The sequence below is a fragment of the Lepisma saccharinum genome, chromosome 6, assembly GCF_977018435.1.
Source record: "Lepisma saccharinum chromosome 6, izLepSacc3.1, whole genome shotgun sequence".
Classification (NCBI taxonomy): Eukaryota; Metazoa; Arthropoda; class Insecta; order Zygentoma; family Lepismatidae; genus Lepisma; species Lepisma saccharinum.
This window is the reverse complement of record NC_139234.1, coordinates 1,147,466-1,168,484: the sequence shown is the minus strand read 5'-3', so window position 1 is coordinate 1,168,484 and position 21,019 is coordinate 1,147,466. Positions and strand designations below refer to the sequence as shown.

General features: G+C 38.9%; 1 protein-coding gene across 2 annotated transcripts in view; it reads right to left on the bottom strand.

The window, feature by feature from the left end:
- The window catches only part of LOC145988496 (potassium channel subfamily K member 18-like), a 617,809-nt gene extending 605,134 nt beyond the window's left edge, over positions 1-12,675 (bottom strand). For both annotated transcript variants that reach the window (XM_083123359.1, XM_083123360.1), the window contains exon 1: positions 12,435-12,675. In XM_083123359.1, coding sequence (XP_082979485.1) covers positions 12,435-12,663 — 229 coding nt within the window. In that variant the 5' untranslated portion in view covers positions 12,664-12,675. The remainder of the gene's footprint in view (positions 1-12,434) is intronic.
- Between the last annotated feature and the right edge of the window lie 8,344 nt (positions 12,676-21,019).

The window sequence follows — 21,019 nt, the reverse complement described above, 5'->3', positions numbered from 1 at the left end:
CCATCAGTTGCAGTTCACGGCCTTTCATTCCATTCTCTCACATAGCTGAGATTTCTTCAGCTTGGGTTTTCGTTAAGAGCATGATAAACTCAAGATTGCACAGTACTGATGTCTACGCATTCATCCCCATAAAATGCCTTCAATCTCAGATGAATGTCAATTTGTAGCACATTTTCTGCGGTTATAAACTCGATCACGGCACGCTACTTCAGGCGCTTCATCAACATTTCATGGTTACATGCTGCCATTTTCCTCGCAATAGTTCAGCACCCCCTGGCGATAGAAGTTTGAAACCTTCAATGGAGAAGCGGGAAAGTCTTATAAGTGCAATGTATGGTTGCTCAAAATCCAAAATGCATTTACAAGGTAACAAAGAAAATAAAAAGATAGGAAGCTTTACTTTTCAGCACGCCCTCGTATATATACTTTATTGCAGATCCATTTCAGGATTTTAATATTGTTCATTGACATTCCAAATTACATTTTGCAGAATTTTAACACAACATGTTAATTAGAAATGAAATTAGGCATACCATATTTAATGCAAAATATTGAATTTTTCACGAGTTTTGTATCTCTTAAACCAATTGAATCTCAAACTCAAAATTTTTACTGAAGTTACTTATCATGGAGTACTGTATTGTGTACAAATTTCAGATTTTTAAACAACTGCCCACCAGAGATATTTAACCCTGAACTTGGATTTTTTTTAACAAAAAGTACATGTTTATTACCCTGTAGAAAAAAAATTATTAAAGTCTCAAGCTTCAAATAAATTTGACATACTCTATTGGTACACAGGTACTTGCACAAAAAAATTGAAGTGTCAAAAAAACTGCCTTCCCCCCAAAAAAAAATGTTCAAAAATGTCATTTTGAGCAATTAAAATACACAATTTTGACCTTAAAATTTATTATGAAGGAATAATATTTAGAAAATTACACAGAAATATAATTGTAGCCTATAATGTGCTTAACATCACAGATTTTGTCTCATTGTCGTAGGACTTACCAGAGCCGAGATAAAAAAGTTGCCGCTGATGCTTACGAATAGAGAAAATGACGCGCACCATGATAGAAAAATGCCCGCCATCTTCAAATCGGTGATAGTAAAAATAAAATAACAGTGGTTCTGAACTGTCAACATATGAGGCTCACACCACACAAAAAATAAACTTTTTTAAAAATGGTCGAGCAACCATGTTGTATGACTTCATATGGGTTGACCCTCCTTTATTATCTGGGCTTGTTCACTATACAGGCAATATCTTACGATTTGACATACACAGGACATGTACTATATAGACATTTTAACTAAAAATCAGTAGAAGTCAAGGGTGGCTCATGGATACTGACTCATCACTAATCGACTGTATGAATGGGGTCCCGGGTTCGATTCCCGGTGGAGGCACATGGCACAGTGGTTCGGATCCCACTTTAAACCGTACGTCCAGTCCCGATAAACCTTACTGTGCATAAAGTGGACACCAACTCAACTCCACTGTATGAACTGAAGTTTCATCTCATTAACCGATTCTGTTGTACAGATCAATCGGGGAAATTGAAGCCGCGTATTTATATCCTCATATATTCTAGAACGTTTCGCAGATAAAACGATTTATAAATATTGCCAGTAGTTCGACTCCTCGTATTCAAGAACATTCTCTCTCGCGGCTTCCAGAGATTAAAAATTACAATGAATCGCCTTACGTCTGGCGCTACCTTTGTTGTGCAGCTTCCAAATGCTGACAAGTCTCTACATAGTGCTCAAGTTCGCTGCGACAACATAGAAAGCGCAAGAAAAGTGTACGTGCACTATTATCAATAACAGGGATATACATAGAACAATCTCAGTCTTGCCTCGATAATTATTTATCTCCTCAAATTATCGTCACATTATTCAAAAAGCCAAAAACATAATATTATCTAGTGTAAACAGAAATATTACCTGAAGGGGGCTCGAGCCCCCTGCACCCTATCTTGGATACGCGCTATTAACAATAACAGGGTTATAGAACATTATCCGTCTTTCCCCCATAATTATTTGTCTCCTTAAATTATTGTCACATTATTCAAAAAGCCAAAAACGTAATTTTAACTAGTGTAATGTGAAAAGTTGCCCGGGGGGGGGGGTCGAAGCACCTGATCTCCACCTTGGATACATGCTATTAACAATAACAGGGTTATAGAACATTATCCGCCTTGCCTCGATAATTATTTCTCTCAAATTATCATTACATTATTCAAGAAGCCAAAAACCTAATTTTATCTAGCGTAAAAAAAATTCCTGAAGGGGGCTCGAGCCCCCTATACTCCCACCTTGGATTTGTGTTATTAACAATAACAGGGTTATAGAAGATTCTCAGTCTTGCCTCGATAATTATTTTTCTGAAATTATCATCACATTATTCAAGAAGCCCAAAAGAACGTAAAGAGAAAAAAATCCTGAAGGGGGGCTCGAGCCCCCTGTACTCCACCTTGCATGCGTGCTATTAACAATAACAGGGTTATATAACATTATCCGTCTTGCCTCGATAATTATTTCTCACAAATAATCACATTATTGAAGAAGCCAAAAACCTAATTTTAACTAGCGTAAACAGAAACATTTCCTGAAGGGGGCTCCAGCCCCATGTACCCCACCTTGGATGCGTGCTATTAATAATAATAAGGTTATTGAACATTCTTCGTCTTGCCTTGATAAATTATTTATCATCTTAAATTATCGTAACATTATTCAAGAAGCCAGAAACCTAATTTTATCTAGTGTAATGGGAAAAGATCCACACAACAACAATAACGGGGATATAGAACATTCTCAGTGTTTCCTCGAAAATTTGTTTATCTCCTTAATTTATCGTCACATTATTTTATTTTACACCACAAAAAGCCAAAAACCTCATTTTATCTAGTGTAAACCGAAATCTTTCGGGTGGCTCGAGCTCCCTAAGCTCCCCTTGGATACGTGCCTGCCCGCGCGGGAAGATCGCTTTCTGTATGACGAGGCCTTTAATGTGACTCTACCCTTATAAGCAGCTCTGGGGCTCCTCCAGTCTCTGGCAAGGACGAATCTGGTGAAAAAGCAGCCAGAGCGTGGTGTTTCTGATCAAATCACCTCCAGTAAGAAGAATCAAGAATCACACTTCCTCCCATATGTCTACATTGTACAGCGGAATGGAAGGAGAGCACGTCTTCGATGGCATGGTGACCTTGTAATCAATCGATCCAGGGTTCGATTGTCGGTGAAGGCACATTAGCTGTAGGCAGGAGCGTAACTAACACACACTACGCCCCTCCTCCCCGCAACTTTCAGCTGTGCGCGACTGCTCCTTTCCTTTTTTTAAAAAAAAGCTTTCCTTTCTAAAATATTAATTCACACCTACATGAAAATACACAGACAAACTGTAAAAAATTATAGATGAGTTTCAAGTGAGTCATACCTCGCTAACATGTCTATGATCTCAATGCCCCCTGAGAGCCAAATTATAGGTGATAATGTTATTATTACATCTAGAATTCTTTTAATGATTTCGCGCCACTTATCCAGACCTTACTGCAACATTACTTGAATATCTTTATGATTTATCCAAGTATGACATGCCATAGATGCATTCAAGTGAATTCAGCACTTATGGTGTTCTTTGATCTTTTTTACTTAAACCGTTCCAATCATTATGTTTCCCTTTCCACCACGCATCATTAAAGTGTTTATCGAACCTATCGCCAAACAATCAGCAGGGTTCACACTAAATAGCGTCTAAAACAGATGTGTAAAAAACAAAATCTCTGTTTTTTCTGTCCGGTTTTATTGCTAGCGTAATAATAATCGGACATTGAAATATTCAACTAATGAAGGTTTTCTTCGAATCTGGTAATTCACTTTCTAAGTATCTAGTGATTTTCTGTTTGCAGTTATAGGGGCATAAAAATATGTTTGGTTGAAAATATATTTTAACGGCGAAAAGAAAACTTTTGCGAACTATCGGTCTTTCTCAGTCTATCATTCTTAATGCGCCCCCGAAACTCGTGCTTTCCCCGCACGGCGGGGGTGTTGTTTACGCCACTGACTGTAGGTCTAATCTCGATTAGCATATCTGAGCGTAAAATACTAAAGCAAACCTTGTAAAACTTAGCCAATGGAAGCCTTTACCTTTTCGAGATGGTTCAGGACTTTTGGCCCAGCCTGTATCCACCATTTGCATGTCAGCTTGCAATGCGACATCCACTGGGAGCACCGTAGCTAATATGCTTTGCCATTGCGTGCCCTACCCCATCAAAATTCAGTCCTGAATGAAAGGATGCTGCATTTTTCTCTCCGTCGTGTGCGTCACTAATTACAAGGTACGCACAAACAGAAACGCCAGGTCCAACAACACTCCGATGCGTGGGAACAACACGTGAGGTTATTAGGGTTGAAATCCCGGCGGGAAAACTCGGGGCAGAGGATGCTCTTGAAATCCGCAGCGGAATTCTGAACATTAACGTCAGACAACGAAGGATTTCATATGCTTTGATAGGAAGGATGCGAAACACACCGCCCGCCCTTCCCGATGCTCATTTTGTCTATAGTCGTGTTTGCGGTGTTGCCAAGTCGATGTGCTCGGAGCCTTACAACGTGGCCACTCAACCCCCATCCACCGTCGAATGCAAAGTAGTGATGGACGTTTGTGTCCGAATGCAAAATTGTCCTAAACCTTCGGGATTCGAATATTGAATTCCGATATCCGAATCCTGAACCCGTTATTCAAAACATGAATTGTGGATCAGATATCCAAATATTCATTAGGAACCTATCGTGAATGTAAAATGTTTGTTTTAGTGGTGAGCTTAGAAGCAAGGCTACATTGCCGAATATCTTGATTCTAAGTAAGGCCTGGATGTTTCATTGAAATTAATTTATTTCATCCGTCCATCCTCATCGTTACAATTAATACTGAGAAGCAGAAACATGGCATAAAATTCCCAATGGTAGCTGCTGAACTCTTGAGACTAATATAAGCCGTTGAATCTAACAAAGAAATTCGTTTCTACGTTTTATAGATTTGGAAAAGGCTTTTGACAAGAGTATCCTGGACTAAGTTTCAGGAAGTGTTAGGAAAAAGAAAATAATATTTCTTTTACAATAATTATGTCTGCAAAAGCAATATCGAATATAAAGAATTTGTACATCAACTGATATGAGACAAGGTTGCCATCCGAGCACGCTGGCGTCTTAAAATTTGTGACATCTGTCCATATTTGGACGCTGAATCTACAAGTGTTAAAGGAGAATATTGCTTTATGTGTCATGGCGTCAATTCTATTCATTAACGTAATTACGTAATTTCACAAAATGGTTATTGACGGACTGTTCTAAGAAGCAAATTGAATTCAATTACAAAATAAATAACACAAAAATTGAAAGGGTTAACGAGATGAGAGATCTAGGAGTTACATTTGATTCAAAACTTACATTTGCAACACATGTTGAAAGGGTCGTAAATGAGGCACACAGGAACCTAGGGTACGCAATTAGAATGAGTAAAGAGTTTATGAACAAAGAAATAATGAAAATAATATTTAACGCTTTAGTCCGAAGCAAAGTAGAATATGCAGCAGAAATATGGGCTCCTCAGGACAAAAAGTACACGCATAAAATAGAAATGGTACAGTCCAAATTCGTAAGCTACGCCACTTATAAAGAAACAGGCATATATCCCCGATACGAATCATACACTTCCCTCTGTAAACACCACAACCTGCCTTCTCTCAGAAAAAGAAGGAAGATGCAATTGCTCTGTTTCTTGTACAAAATCATGAACAATAATATTAAAGTGCAACATCTTCTAGAACAAATACACATACGTGTTCCTATCTCCAAGACACGATCCAAAGAGGGCCTTTTTTACTGTAGTAACGGAAGATCGAACATTATAAATAAATCACCTATCAGGAGAATGTGTGAACTGTACAACAGATGTTCCGAAAGGGAACCAAAATTAGACATATTTCACATGCCTATTGGGACATTCAAAAAAGTTATTCAAGGAATGGAAGAATAAATGTCAACAATGTAAACATAAAAGCAGTTTTTGTAAATATATATTTCTTTCGTAGTTTATACTCAATTACATATATGTACGTGCTTTCTAGTGTGTCAATTATTTACAGGTCATTTATTACACACATAATTGATATATTTCTTTAATGTAAATAACTTCTATCCTTGATTTATACTGTGTTTATTTTATTTCCATATTTTATGTAACTTAATAATATTATATATCAGTATCTTATATATATTGTACATGGTGGTAAAGATCTGAAATACTGAGTGTAAAGATAAATACGTTGTGCATTGTACTTAATAATTGAAATATTGCATTCATGTAGGGTATTTTTGTAGATAATACGTAGTTAGATATTTTATTCCACTCTCTTCAATTAACATGTATTATTATAACTCGGTTTGTTAACTGTTTTATACACATAAAATTTACCGTTGACATGTTTTACGTTTATTTACATTTCAGAACAATAATATTTCTTACCAAACTGTAAATTTACAAACTCAAAGCAAGAAATGTAGAACACTGTAATTGTGCATTCGTCTGTTGTGTTTAATAATATGTAAATAAATAAATAAACATTGTCTTTGTGTTGAGCTGCGATAATGGTTTGATCTTGTACCTTCAGTTTTACTGTTGGGATTGAAGTAAGTTTGGTTAAAACGAATATAAATTTGATTTCTTATTTTTGTTATTTAGCGTCGTATTTTAGCCACGCTTGGCTAACTGCGACGATGAGAATGAGTGATGATATGAAGAAATTGATGAATGGACACTCGCAAAGAACACCCTTGCCAAGGCCGGGATTCCAACCCCTGGCATCGTAAAACACTGTTCTAACCATTCCGCTACGGAGGTCGGCGAGATAATTTACAGAGTTTTGAACTGCTGGCTGGTTAGCTACCTTCACGTTTCAAAATGACGGATAGCTAGATAACTTTGACTATTGATGCATACTTGCATGGAGCGAAACTTTTGATTTTTGATTGATTTTACTTCGCTTTCGTGACGCTTTTGGCTAATTTCGAAGACAGGAATGAGTGATGATATGGTGAAATTGATGATTCGAACCCGGGACTCCTAGCGTCGTAGCGCGATGTGCTAACCACTCCGCTACGGGGGCTGCCATGGAGCGAAACAGATGGACCCGTTTCAGTTTTCTGACACCACTTTGGAGAATACGCTTAGTGTGGTTCATGGTGCGAAGTTGTCTTCCTGTGTGCGATGAAGAAACGTTTTTGTCACGTTTGAAAATCTGTACAGTCAAATGCGAAACACACTGTATGTTATCACTTACCTTGCCTGTGTAAAAATCAGTCTCGCTTGAGTCGTGCCATTCTCACGGATGCCATAGAAGCGAGGAACTTACCTAGAAAAGAAAGGTTTTAAAAAAATGCTGTTCATTTTGCTCCGAATAAAAGGGGAGTAATTATTAAGTTGCTTTTTCAACTCCTTATAATATACCTGGTTGTAGTTTTGAACTCTGACTGAAGTTTCCTAGTTTCGAAAAGTAATGCTTGCCCTCAATAATATAATAAGACTAGGCCATTTTTTAAAATGTCTTCGAGTTAGTTTCCAAGCCCTTCATTGTCTTTCAAAGAGAAGCTAGTGTAGTTGGCTACAAAAGGAAAGAATGGGGAAACATGGGCCAGGCACACACAGAGCAGATGAATTCTATGGTGTTCGGGGAAAAGGCACATAAGTCACAAACTGCTATTTTCCGTTGCTTTTTTTAAATTATACATATATTATACGCTCGTATATATGTACAATACATATATATTATTATTGTATATATTAATACATATTATTATGTCTGTGTAAATATTCTAACAGTAATGAACCAACATATATATCATGGCTGTAATGTTTATTTTTTTTTTTTTACTTAGGTGCTTTTTTCGAACAGCCTGCAATTGTTACAGTATGTGTAAACTGATGAGATGTGTGGAAATGGCGACGCTACGGGGGAGGTTTGGCTCCAAATTTACCCTCAGACCTCCTAAAAACAAACGTAATCCCCAAAATGCAAAATTATGTGTAAACCCCTGGTAGTAATGTGTCACTGGAGTCAATTACCATGCTTTGGGTTGTCTACGTGGGGTCCTTATCTACCAAAATTACAGTCAGGATGAAGAAAAAAAAAGTGTTTATAAAAATTAATAGAAACTTGAAAAATATCATTTTCAGTAATATTTGTTGAATATTGTTTTTAGTCCACATAAAGGCTAATCGTGACCGGACCTAATATTCAAAGTGGGATCCGACTCGTCTATCTGCCTGTTTGACTTGGGAAGGTGGCGTGGAAATAGCAACCAGCCCGGATATGAGTGTCAAGGGAATTGTCTATTTGTGGCAGGAAGGTGTCATGTTAAATCTTATTACTGAAATATTTGTTATGCCGTTAATGCTGATTGATATAAAAGAGAGCTTGCACGCTTTGGAACCACCACGTAAGTATATTTTCGAATGAGCAGCGAATACTACATGTTGTTGTAGTAGCCATTGTGATATCTGCTGCCGGTGTGAGAAATATGAAAAATGTTTCCCTGCTTGTTAATTTCTCCTCGATCGCATTTACTTCACATAATGTACGTACATTTTAAAATCCACTTGATGCATAAGCAGACGATACTGCACTTCCTCCCTTTTGCCAACATGGGGCGCTCTGTTGCCACGGCCAGGATATGAACAGGAACGTTAATTTCCTACCAGCGTAGATTATCGTCTTTTGAATACCTCTTGCAGAATTACCCGTTGAAAACTAGAGAAATGCAACACCAATTCGTCATTAACTTCCGGTTTTTTCCTTATCTTGTTCCCCGCATGCAACGAGACTACCTCACCGTGAATGTGTCGCATGCAGACCACCCCCGGGGAAGTCCCTCGGAGCCTTGAAAGCGACACAAAACACTCATTCGGGATTAGATTTGTTTTGCTAAGTTCCTCTGTGCATGCGACAACGCCCATGCTTCAGTGGCATACGTTACTCAGGTGAATGCAAATTGATATTTGTTATTTCGAGTCCACATTCAACCTGTTTGTGCCAGTCACGACGATCGGAATAAAAAATAAAAAAATTGACTCATTCCCTTCCATTAATACGAAACAGCCATGTACTTGGGGTGTAAGGGGTGACCTTGCACGTAGGCGCCCAAAAGTCAACATCACTTCCACGTAGTACACCCCAGACTGCATTTTGCAGACGAACGAGGCTCTGGCGACTGTCCCCATGGCGAGTATAATTCTGTGTGTGTTGTCCTGCTTTTTTTGTCCTTGCGTGTGCTGAGTGCCCCTTTACAGACTCAGCTTTTAACGAAAGTCTAACTAACTAACTAACTCTCTAGCCTTCTTAAACCCGAAGGTTCATGGCTGCAGCAACACACGCCTTCCATCTTTCCCTATCTTGAGCAAGATCTATATACTCTTTTCCATCCCTACCGATTTCCCTTAGGTCCATCTCAACGTTGTCCCTCCATCTTCGTCTTGGCCTTCCTACAGGTCTCTTACCATCAGGTTTCCCAACAAGAATCCTGTAAACTCCTATTTCCTCTCCCATTTGTGCCACATGGCCTGCCCACCTAAGTCTTCTTCATTTAATTATTCTAATAATATCTGGACATGAATACAAATTATGTAGTTCTAAATTATGTAACCTTCTCCACTCACCTGTCTCCTCATCCCTTTAAGGTCCAAATATTTTCCTAAGGATCTTATTTTCAAATACTCTCAATTTATGTTCCTCTTTCAATGTAAGGGACCACGTTTCACACCCATATAATACTACAGGCAAAATTACGGTTTTGTATATTTTAACTTTTAGTTTCTTAGATATCAAACGAGAAGACAAAAGTTTATGAAGAGAGAAGTAACATGCATTTCCTGAATTAAGCCTACTTCTTATTTCCTCTTTAATATAATTTTCATTTGTTAATATTACTCCTAAGTATTTGAATTTGGAAAATGGTTCAAACGAGTTGTTATCAATAATTAGATTTTGATTATTACCTAACACTTGGTTTCGGCCTGTAAGCATATATTTAGTTTTCTCTTTGTTAACTTTCAAACCTATCTCTTTAGCAGTTTTGAAAAATATTTTAGCATTATTCTTAATTGTATTCACATCATCCCCCAGTAAGTCTACATCATCTGCATATGCTAACAACTGAGTCACACAATTTAATTTTAGTCCTTCGTTAGTTTCTTTTACTTTCCTAACAGCATATTCTAAGGCAAAATTAAAGAGCAATGAGATAATGCATCTCCTTGTTTTAACCCATCATGAATTGTAATTTTGTCAGACATATTAATACCCACACGAATTTTACTTTCTGTTTCACTGGTGCATATTTTTATCATACTAACAAGCTTCTTAGGTATTCCAAACTCGACTAATATATTATATAATTTATCTCTTTTGACCGAATCATATGCTTTTTTGAAATCAATGAATAGCTGATGGACATTTTGATTATATTCCCACTTTTTTTCAAGTGTCTGTCTGATGTGAAAAATTTGATCTGTAGTTGATCTGTTACGTTTAAATCCACATTGATAATCACCTATAATTTCATCAGCATATGGGGTTAGTCTTGTTAAAAGAATGTTAGACAATATTTTGTATATTGTTGAGAGTAGAGAAATTCCACGGTAATTATTGCAGTTCTTTTTATCACCTTTTTTAAACACAGGAACAATTATGGATTCTTTCCACTGTTGAGGGATTTCTTCTTTATTCCATATTAAACAAATTAATTTATGAATTTGACATATTAATGAATTTCCACCATATTTAATTAACTCAGCTGGTATTAAATCAATGCCAGGTGCTTTGTTATTCTTTAGCCTTTTAATAGCATCTTTAACTTCAGTCAAGTTAGGTTCTGGGACTAAAGGTTCTGCTGTGTGTACTTCATTCACTTCTGATTTATCTCCTACATGGACATTTAAAAGGTCATTAAAGTAGTTCTTCCATCTATTTAGAATATCGCTTGGGTCAGCTAGAAAATCACCGTCTTTATCTTTTATCAAGTTTACTTTAGGTTGCCACCCCTTTCTAAACTCACTTACACCTTTATATAAATCTCTGATATTTTTATTTTTGCTGTTTGTTTCAATTTCGTTAATTCTGCTTTTCAAGTAATCTCTTTTTTTACTTCTAAACGTGCGGTTAACTTCTCGCTTCATTCTATTATAATTGTTTAGATTTGTATCATCAGAGTTATTTAACCACCTAAGTCTAGCCTGATTTCTTATTTCCATTAGATTAACGAAAGTCAGAATATTTTAATATTTTAGTAACACGACACTGAAATTATGCTATTTAAGTTATGGTAAAAGGCTGGACCCTGTGTCGGGTCCAAAATAGCCTAAGTGCTGACGCATCCAAAAGTTTATCTTCAAATTCAAATTCACCCATGTACTTGGCCTACGTGATGGGGCCTCCCCGATGGCGCAGTGGTAGCGTAGTCGCCTTGTAAGCAAGAGGTCCCGGGTTCGATACCCGGTGGAGGCACATGCACGGTGGTTCGGATCCCACTTTAAACTCTAGGTCCAGTCCTGATTAGCCTTCCTGTGCACAAAGTGGACTTAAAACACCAAATTAACGAACCAAGCCTTCGTGATGAAATGTGTGATGGGTCGAATACAATTATACACCCATGCCTTGATCAGGGTTCGAACCTGGAACCCTAGCTTCGTAGCGACTTGCTCTGACGACTCTAGTGCCTGCAAGCTATATAACGAAATATATTATTGTGAGCGGTTGTATCTACGTTTTGTCTGGTATTATGTCTGGTATAAGGGCAACGAAATATTTAAAACTTTAGAAAGTTTTTAAAATGCCAATTAGAAGCAAGGCTTGACCACCACGTGATACGTAAGGTGCCTCCGGACGTAAGTGTGATTGGATTTGCTTTATTTTTCTTCGCTTTTTGCGCCACTTTTGGCTAATTTGCGAGGATGGGGATGAGTGATGATATGATGAAATTGATTAATCGACACTCACCAACATCCATGCCCAGGTCGGGATTCGAACCCAGGACTCCTAGCGTCATAGCGCGATGTGCTAACCACTCCGCCAGTGTCTCTAAATTCTAAACAATTACATCTTTTTAGAATTCCTTCTAGAAGATTCACATGAATCTTTCTGCTGTTTTCTTCCACTGTTGTCTAGATAGCTATGATATAAAATAGGCTTACGGAGTCAAGAATCTAATTGATATCTAGACAACAACTAGAAGAAACCGCTTACTTCAACGCTCTAGAAGAAATTCTGAACGGATGTCCTCTTTGACAATTTATTTATTTCGAAAGGAGATACATTTTGAAAAAGTATTTGCGTACGGACCAGCGGCACATTAAACAGTTCTCTTTCGTTTCAACTGACCTGTTATTTGCCAGAGTTCGTCCAGACAATCGTCCCTGTATCGTTTAATCGTCCCACGCTGTTCCCTCTCGTAATCGGCTTCCAGGAACTCGAACAAGAGCGCGCCTAGGACAACGTAACCGACGACGAGACCGAAAAGGCCGAGGTTCGAGAACAAGTTTCCGAGGAACACTCGGACGCAATCGCGGGCGCGAGCCGCGGTGCAATGCGTCCTGCGCGCAGCAGGCATCAGCCAACACTGATCGCATTGGCGGGCGACGCGCGAGCTACTGGGCTGCTCCGAGGTTCGTTAGTGGCAGGTCGCGTCCGCGATTGTGACGGCATTTCTCAGAAATTCCCTCTCTGAAGATGAAAAAATCCCTCTTTAATAAAGAAAACCTTCTCCATCGAAAAAATAAGTTTGAAAAACTTAAATTACACATGTGCTTTTCTTATTGCGCGTCGTTCTTCTTTCTCTTCTGATTAGTCGCGAGGATGAGCATGAATGACACTAGCATCAGTGGCGCAGTGGTCAGAGAAACGCGCTACGAAGTCAAAAGTCCCAGCTTTTTCGACAGTATCCATCAGGCCATATTTCATTCTCATCGTTCCGATTTACTCAAGAGGTAGAAAAGCCACTAAAATATCCGAAACAGAAAGAAAATGAACGATGAACTGATCAAATTTATGAAGGGACGAACATACACATATTCTCGAAACTCGTGAATAGGCCGTACAATAGCTTCGGCCACCGATGTGGCATTCAGATTATAAATTTCAATTAAAAAAAAACCTTCCCCTTTTGTATGAAAAACTTACCTTTTCTAAGGAAATCCCCATTCATAAGGACACAATTCTCTTTTGTAAGAGTTCCTTACATTTGTTGAACATTGCATACTTGTACCGTTTGAGTAACCGCGCTAGATAACGAAAACGCTAAAGAAGAGAGCCGTAAAATGAAAGGAAACTTCTGTTGCTTTGGCTTCTTCTTGGCATGCAAGGAGGGGAAGGGAAAAAACAAGGGCTGAAAGCTCCAGTGATGACGCCAGAAGGGGTCGGCCAGTCCACCACAGCATACAAGAAATATCAGGATTTGAGTTCCATTGCGCATTTTTTTGTACGGTATATTAATGTGACTACTGTGCGGAAAATATTCCCATCCTCCTCTTCCCCTCACTCATTTTTAGACTCGTTCACTGGGTAGCTTACTAGTAGAGCCACTTCAGAGACACGAGTTGGAGTCCTGATCGCGCCTGCATTTGTTGCTGTTTTATTGAAGAAAGACACATTACAGATGCAGTAGAATCCGCGATGGCGTTTATATTTCAGAACAAGTGGAGTAAACAGTGACGTAGAAGTCAAAATTGGCTTTAAATCCACTTTTAAGTTCAGATAGGCTAATCGGGACCTGACCTAAAATTTAAATCTAAATCCGAAACGTTGTGCAATGTGCATTCACCAGGGATCGAACCCGGGACTCCTCGATTACAAATCAGATGTGCTTGTAAGAGCTTCGGAGGATTAATAACATTCACATTTTGCTCAAATGTTTCTCAGAAAGGACATCTGACACGAAAAAGAAGTTTAAAAGTTTCCCGACTGATTAGTAAAAAATATTCTACAAATTGTCAATTAGGAACTATACACTCTTTTTTAACTATTTTGTTGCAGGATATTAAAGAAATGAGATTTTTCTTCAAGTGTTCACTGTTTATCTAAAAAATTACATTCAAAGTTCACTCCCTCCCACGCATCCACGTCGTCCCGGTATATTATTATCGACCTAACCCGTCAGAGTGCAGGTCGAGCACTCCGCACTATAACCTGGCACTGCGCATGTGCGTCATCTTGACTTCGCGTGCCCTCTCGCGGTCGTTAACTGAATTAATGCGGGACTAACCCTATTAGCAGAGTGATGTTCGAAGCAATTGGATTGGAAACTCCAGTCGGTCGCCGATGAACAGGCACGTCCAGCAGCTACCGGAGGCAAGGAAGGTCTTCCTGCCAGCGTTTCGAATCAATGAATTACACATTTTTGGGTGCATCGGCATTATGATCATTTTGCACCCTTCACTGTAAACGGAGCATAATCCCCTCATCTAAAATGCTTACCTGAGAGTTGAAAAGGGGTTAAAAGTGAAGGTTGCAAAAGGACCCGCACAACTCATTAAAAAGGTAAGCACACACTTGTAAAAAATTCCTCAGAGTGGACAGATTTATGATTTAAATATAGCCCATTTTCACCCCCAATTACTATTATATCGTCTCTGCCCTTCTCTCTTCTCCCGCATTTGACTTGAAGGAATAACTGCCATATTGCCGTGATGTCCTTGTTATTCTTGTCACTGCTTTTCAGGACTTTGTTCCTACCAAGTAAGGGTGTTCTGCTAAATATCCGATTTGGTTCGACAACGAACTTATCCTTACATAGGAAAACAAAAATCTGTCCTGGAACTTGTGGAAGCAGTACCCGAATGAACATACCCACAAAACGTTTAGTGATATTCGGAGACATTCAAAATATTTACTCAAAACAAGGTATACTGAATATGTAAATAACATAACAGCTGAGTGTGTTGCTGAATCGAAGAAGTTCTACTCCTTATTAAATTCGAGAAAACAGAAGCCTCGTGTACCTATGGAAATTGTAAATAATTCTGACGCCGCTGAAAGAACACAACTTTTTAACACTTTCTTTCATGAAAATTTCTCCTCAGAGACAGTTTCCGAACCTCTTCCTCGTGTAAAGTCTGTTATTTCCCACACACTCTCTCTTCGATTAAAACCTCCCCTCAAGAAGTCAAATCTCTCTCAACCCTTTGCCGTTCCTTAAGTCCCGATGAAATTCCGACTCCCTGGCTCACCCTCTGTGTCTCTTACTAAACAAGTGCTTTTATGCAGGTGTGTTTCCTGAACTGTTCAACTGTGCCAATGTTGTACCGATCTATAAATCTGGAGACAAACATTCGGTAAAATCTTATCGACCAATCTCTCTTTTGTCACCTCTCTCTATCATCTGTGAGAAAATAATCAAATACAGGTTGCTGAAGTTCACATCTCCCCTTATAAATACTGCTCAACATGGATTCCTTCCAGGCAGCTCTTGCTTGACCAATCTATCGGTATTACTTTCTCATGCCACTCAGTCTATCTCAAACAATTCCCAGCTTGACGTTATATATTTGGACATTTCAAAAGCTTTCGATAAAATTAACCATAATATCCTTCTTCATAAATTACAATCCAGATTTCACATCCATGGTAAACTTCTATCTTTGCATGCACGAGAGCAGCGTGTTATCATCTCTGTCTTCTCTTCCAGCTTTCTACCCGTCCTGTCTGGTGTCCCCCAGGGGAGTGTATTAGGCTCACTTTTGTTCCTTCTTTACATGGATGATCTGCCCGACAGACTGTCTTCTCTTCCCACAAATCTACTTCTCTTTGCCGATGACTGTAAACTCTTCAAGAATTTTCATCTGAACGCGATTCACTAATCCTACAACAAGCTCTTACAGAACTACTTTTGCGGTGTCGCCAGTGGAAACTTGAATTGAATTCTAAGAAATGCTCCTGCCTCAACATTTCCTTAAAAAGGACCAAAGTGCTCTCTTTTTATACTCTCGAAAACAGTTCCATGAAAAAGGTTTCCTCTCAAAAAGATCTTGGTGTTATCATCGACGAAAAGCTAAACTTCAATGACCACATTACACATGCGTCTCCTTGGTATTCTGTACAGGTTCCCTGAAATCCAAAACCAATCAGCCATTAGCATATTTTTCAAATCCTTTATCTCTCCCATTCTTGAATACTGCTCTCCCATCTGGACTATGGAGGCCTCTCTGATGGCGCAGTGGTAGTGTCGTCGCCTTGTAATCAAGGGCTCCCGGGTTCGATACCCACTTAAAACTGTAGATCCATTCCCGATTAGCCCTACTGTGCATAAAGTGGACTTAAAACACCAAGTCAACCAAACTGCACTATGGCATCTAAAACTAATCTTTCCAGGATTGATTCTGTCCTCAACTTTTTCCTCGCAATTGCTCGCCATAGAATTCCTTCTCTCAGACACCTCCATAAAACAGATATTATCTCTATTTTGAAGATCCAGTCACCACACACTCGTTACGAACTAGCAGATATGAAATTTTTGCATAAAATCATTAATGGCAAGATTAAAACCGAATTCCTTATCAACCAATTTCATCTACGAGTACCCGCACGGCAAACCCGCAACGTAAAGCTCTTTCACATTCCCTCTACAAGGCTCTCTCTCCTACAGCGGTCCCTTTACTATAGGCTCCCACACTTGTATAATAACCTGCCTGTAAATACCGATATTTTCTTGTCAGAATACAGTTTCCGACAATCGCTAAGAATGAACGTGTAACAATTTCTTTTTTTCGTCTGCCATCTTGTATTGTCTTGTGGTTTTTTGGGTTGTTTTTTTTTGTTGCTACAGTTTCAGTATAAAATGGTCTTTCAGTACTGTATCTGAAACGTTAAGTAAATAAATAAATCATTTTTAAAACATTTAAAAATTCTCCACAAATACCTCAATTACCCGTCGCAAAACGTAGAATTCAAGCGAACAAACTGTCCATCCTTCAGAAACGCATTAACTACCTGATTTTCCGCCCTCGATGGCGTAGAGGTTAGAGTATAATCCTACAAGGTCAAGGTCGAATCCAGGGAAAGCGTGAGCGAGAGTTTCTAAAACTACTTATCATCACAGGAAACTGATTGATTGACCTTTATTCACCTGGCTTGGAATGTCACCAGAAACGTCATGACGTCATCAACTCACTTTTGCAAAAGTGACGTCATCTTGTTTCTCTGTCCAGTAAATGAAACCCGTCGCGAAATAAAAAACGTGCCAAGACGCTTCGAAAAACAAAAGCGTGGTTTCTCCAAATCGAACAAATACGCAGCACCGCGCCGCGGCGGTTGAAGAACAATAGCGAGAGAGATACGAACGACTTTAGTCTTCGCCAAAGGTAAATAGAAAAAGGGAGACAATTTTTTCCGACTGTTTGCTTTGAAAGAGAAGGACTGTAACGTTGCATGCCAACACTGCCGCCTGGTGGAGAAATTTCGAAGTCACGAGAGGTGTTTCCTGGAGTCTCCTGGGGGAAGGGTAAGAACTTTTGTCTTGAGATATCGGCCTGCGTATGGGCCACCCACCATCGTGAGGAGATTGTGGAACTACGAATGAGTAGCGTAGCGCGGTCATGATAACCTACTACAACTGGTGGTTCGTCGTGCTGACCACACGTCACCCTGTAACTGGTTGGATGATTTCCCACCTCGGGTGAGAGAGTGAGTAGGTAGACCCGGACTCTCAATGGGCTGTTGCGCCACGGGTTATAAATGACGGATACAAAAGAGAAAAAGAGAGAAGTAAAGGAAAGAGTGATAGAAAGAATAAGAGTGTGAGAAGAAAAAAATTGCAGAAGAGAAATAAAGATTGATAAAGAGACTGAAATAGAATAAGAGCAACAAACTGAGAAAGAGAAACGGCAGGAAAAATAAAAAAGGAAAAGAACTAGAGTGAAAGAAAGTGAAAGAGAAAGAAAGAACTGTGAAGGAGCACTAACTCCACAAGAAATAAAAGGTCACGGTCATTCAGAGGCGTGTCGTCAACCCCCCCCCCCTTCCCCTTTGATTAGCAATTCAAACGCCACAACGTCGTTAACCTACAGTGATTTTTATATCCAAGAAAATATTACAAAAGGTATGGAAATGGGGCTGATGTATAACATTTTGGGCTTTAACTGGTCACCAGGATTAGCGCTGGCAGCAAGTGCTTATAACAGCCCGTTCCCTGCGTAGGACAGGAATAGATTACAATTTTCGCCTGGCGTGTATGAAACCCAAAACGACAGCGTTGTTCGGCGCGGCTGCTTGCGTTCGGTGCAGCAAAAAATGCATAATAAATGCGATTTCCAGCTGAAGAATGTTATTGCTCCTATTCCTGGCCTTATAAAACCCCTTCTACATGGTAGCCAAAAAAACGGAGCATTTGTTCGTATAAACGCTGTAAAAACCATCCTAACTTTCCACCATTGTTATTACTGTCAGGACGGACAATAAAGTTACATTCCACAAAGAATCAAATGTCAAATCACGTCTATCACGCAGTTCTATTGAAAAGTAACTATGGTTACCCAGCATTCATTGTCGTTCAACTCGCAGACATGTAGTAACAGACGGTAAAATTAATCCTTTCTCATGGGTCAATTGTACACGTAAATCACAAGATGATAATAAACGAATGAACGAGTTAGAATAGTAATAGAGAAGTCGTAAAGTCAGACATCAGCGCAACTGGCGGAGAGAATATGATTGTGAAGTTGTCAGTTCCTAATTCACACTCTTTGTTTCTATGTAAGAGATTTATTGTCATGTAATAAATCTCGTGGAGTGTTGACAATAAATTTTCTATTTACGGATTCAGTGCAAGTCCTTGCCGACGACTTGACTGCGATGCCATCTATCTGTAACAGTATGACACTCTTTTCCTTATTTCCACTTAAATTTGGTGAAAATATTAATTACATTAGAAAAAAGTGAAAGAAGTGTTACATTCTTTCCCTAACCCCTTAACCTAATCTATCATTAGAAACCAAAATAATAAACAGAAGTCACTTCAAGGAGCAAACTGCTTTTATCGTAACACTTCAGTTGATGGCCAGCGATGTTCAATCTTACTGTCATGTTAAGATCGTTGCAGACAGACGGGGAAAATGCTACATAGTACATCTCCTGTGTGTGCCTAATTTAAGGAATTGACATCTAAAGGCATGGAGGAAACAGGCAACGTGCACGTCTACAGTGTTTCAAAGGCAACAGATCCCGTTGCGGTAGCACTAGCTGAGACGTTTCCACACAGGTCAAACAGCGACAGCGAAAAATTGGGCGAAGCCTCGCCGGCTCGGTAGCTCAGTGGTAGAGCAATGGCACGGTATGCCAGACACCCGGGTTCGAGTCCTGCATTTTTCGCTGAAAATTCTACGTAGTGCATCCCCTGTGTTAGCCTAATTTAATAATATTTGGTTGTTATATATACCTATTACAATTTCTTAAAAGTTCTGAAATCTCGTTTTTAACGATTGTACCTAATCAGCACTTTTAAAGAATTTTGATAAGTAAGATTTTTTGGAACCTACTTCAGGATTTGTAGAGCCTAATTTAACATTTTTAGAACCTATTTTAGGATTTTGGTCCCTTTTTTAGAGTTCTTAATCCCTATTTTAGAAACCTAAAAATTTGAGATCTGCTTATATCTGATGGAAGCATACACATTTCAATATTGTGGGATTGAAATCAATCTAACCAAAGCAACATCAACAATAAAAGCTTAATAAATTAAACTTCTTTTCACTCAAATGTGCAGTTTTGGATTGCATTTAGAAGTACAGTATATCAGATGTAAATCCGTGACGAGGAGAATAAATTTAGAAATCATGCTCTGCCTTTTGTACTGCGCTTTAAAAACACACAGGCTGCAGTATTTGTCTTCATTCCGTGCGGAATCCACCCTCTCTGAAACACGTCACGTTCAGTCACGTTATTACTGCCATCTCGTGGGGATTATGAGAAATAAAAGAGAGAAAGGGGGAGAAGAGCGCGGGGGAGGAAACAGTTACATTTCGACCCATTAGTCTCATTAATGTTGACCGAACTGCCCTCTGTCGCTTCATTCAGGAACTACAGTTCACTTCGACGAAAAAATTATGTCAGTGTAGAAGGTTTTTCCTAATGAAAGAACACTACTCTCTTCATTAGAACAAGTTATGAGCTCCAATACTGAGTTTTGGAATGCATCTAAAACAGCCTGTTAATTAACGGTCGGTTGTTAGGGATCCCTACCCCCACTTCTTGTGTTCCCTGGAAATGATTGACAAGAGTACATGTAGAGGATTTAGTATTATCTAAGTTGTCAACTAATTTATGCGCTACCAAGTAGATACAACTACTTTTAATTTAAGATAAATATTTTTTTCTTCAGAGAAACAGTTAATGGCTAGTAGGTACAGTAACAATTCGTGAAACACAAAAAGTTCCGAATAGATCGTTAATGTCCGAGACAGGTAATAGTGTGAGGAATGAATCAGGTACATTTATTTATCTCTATCTCCACGAGATGGCAGTAATAACGTGACGTGTTTGAGAGAGATCAGAATCCGGGCGGAATGAAGACAAATAGTACAGTGTCTCTCAAAAGTTTTAGGACAACGACATTTTAAACTAGGCAACCCAATTTACACAAGGTGTTGGTGGGTTGCGTGTAGAGTTAGGCTCAATTTCAGGGTTGCCACATGCACAATAAATATTTATAAAATACGCGAAAGAAATAAAAACAAGTATTAGCGTATAAAAAGTATTAAAAATATCAATATTATATCGCAAGTGACAAAATTCTTTCTGAAAGAAAAATAATAGGTTTTCTAGCATTTCATCGCTGATGAGTCTACAGAAAAAAGAAGAGGTGAGAGAAAACGAGAGGTGACAAATGACAGGAGAAAGAGAAAGCGAGAGGAGAAGAGGAAAAGTAGAGGAGAGAAGAAAGAGAGGATAGACGAGGAGAGGAGATGTAGTGAGGAGAA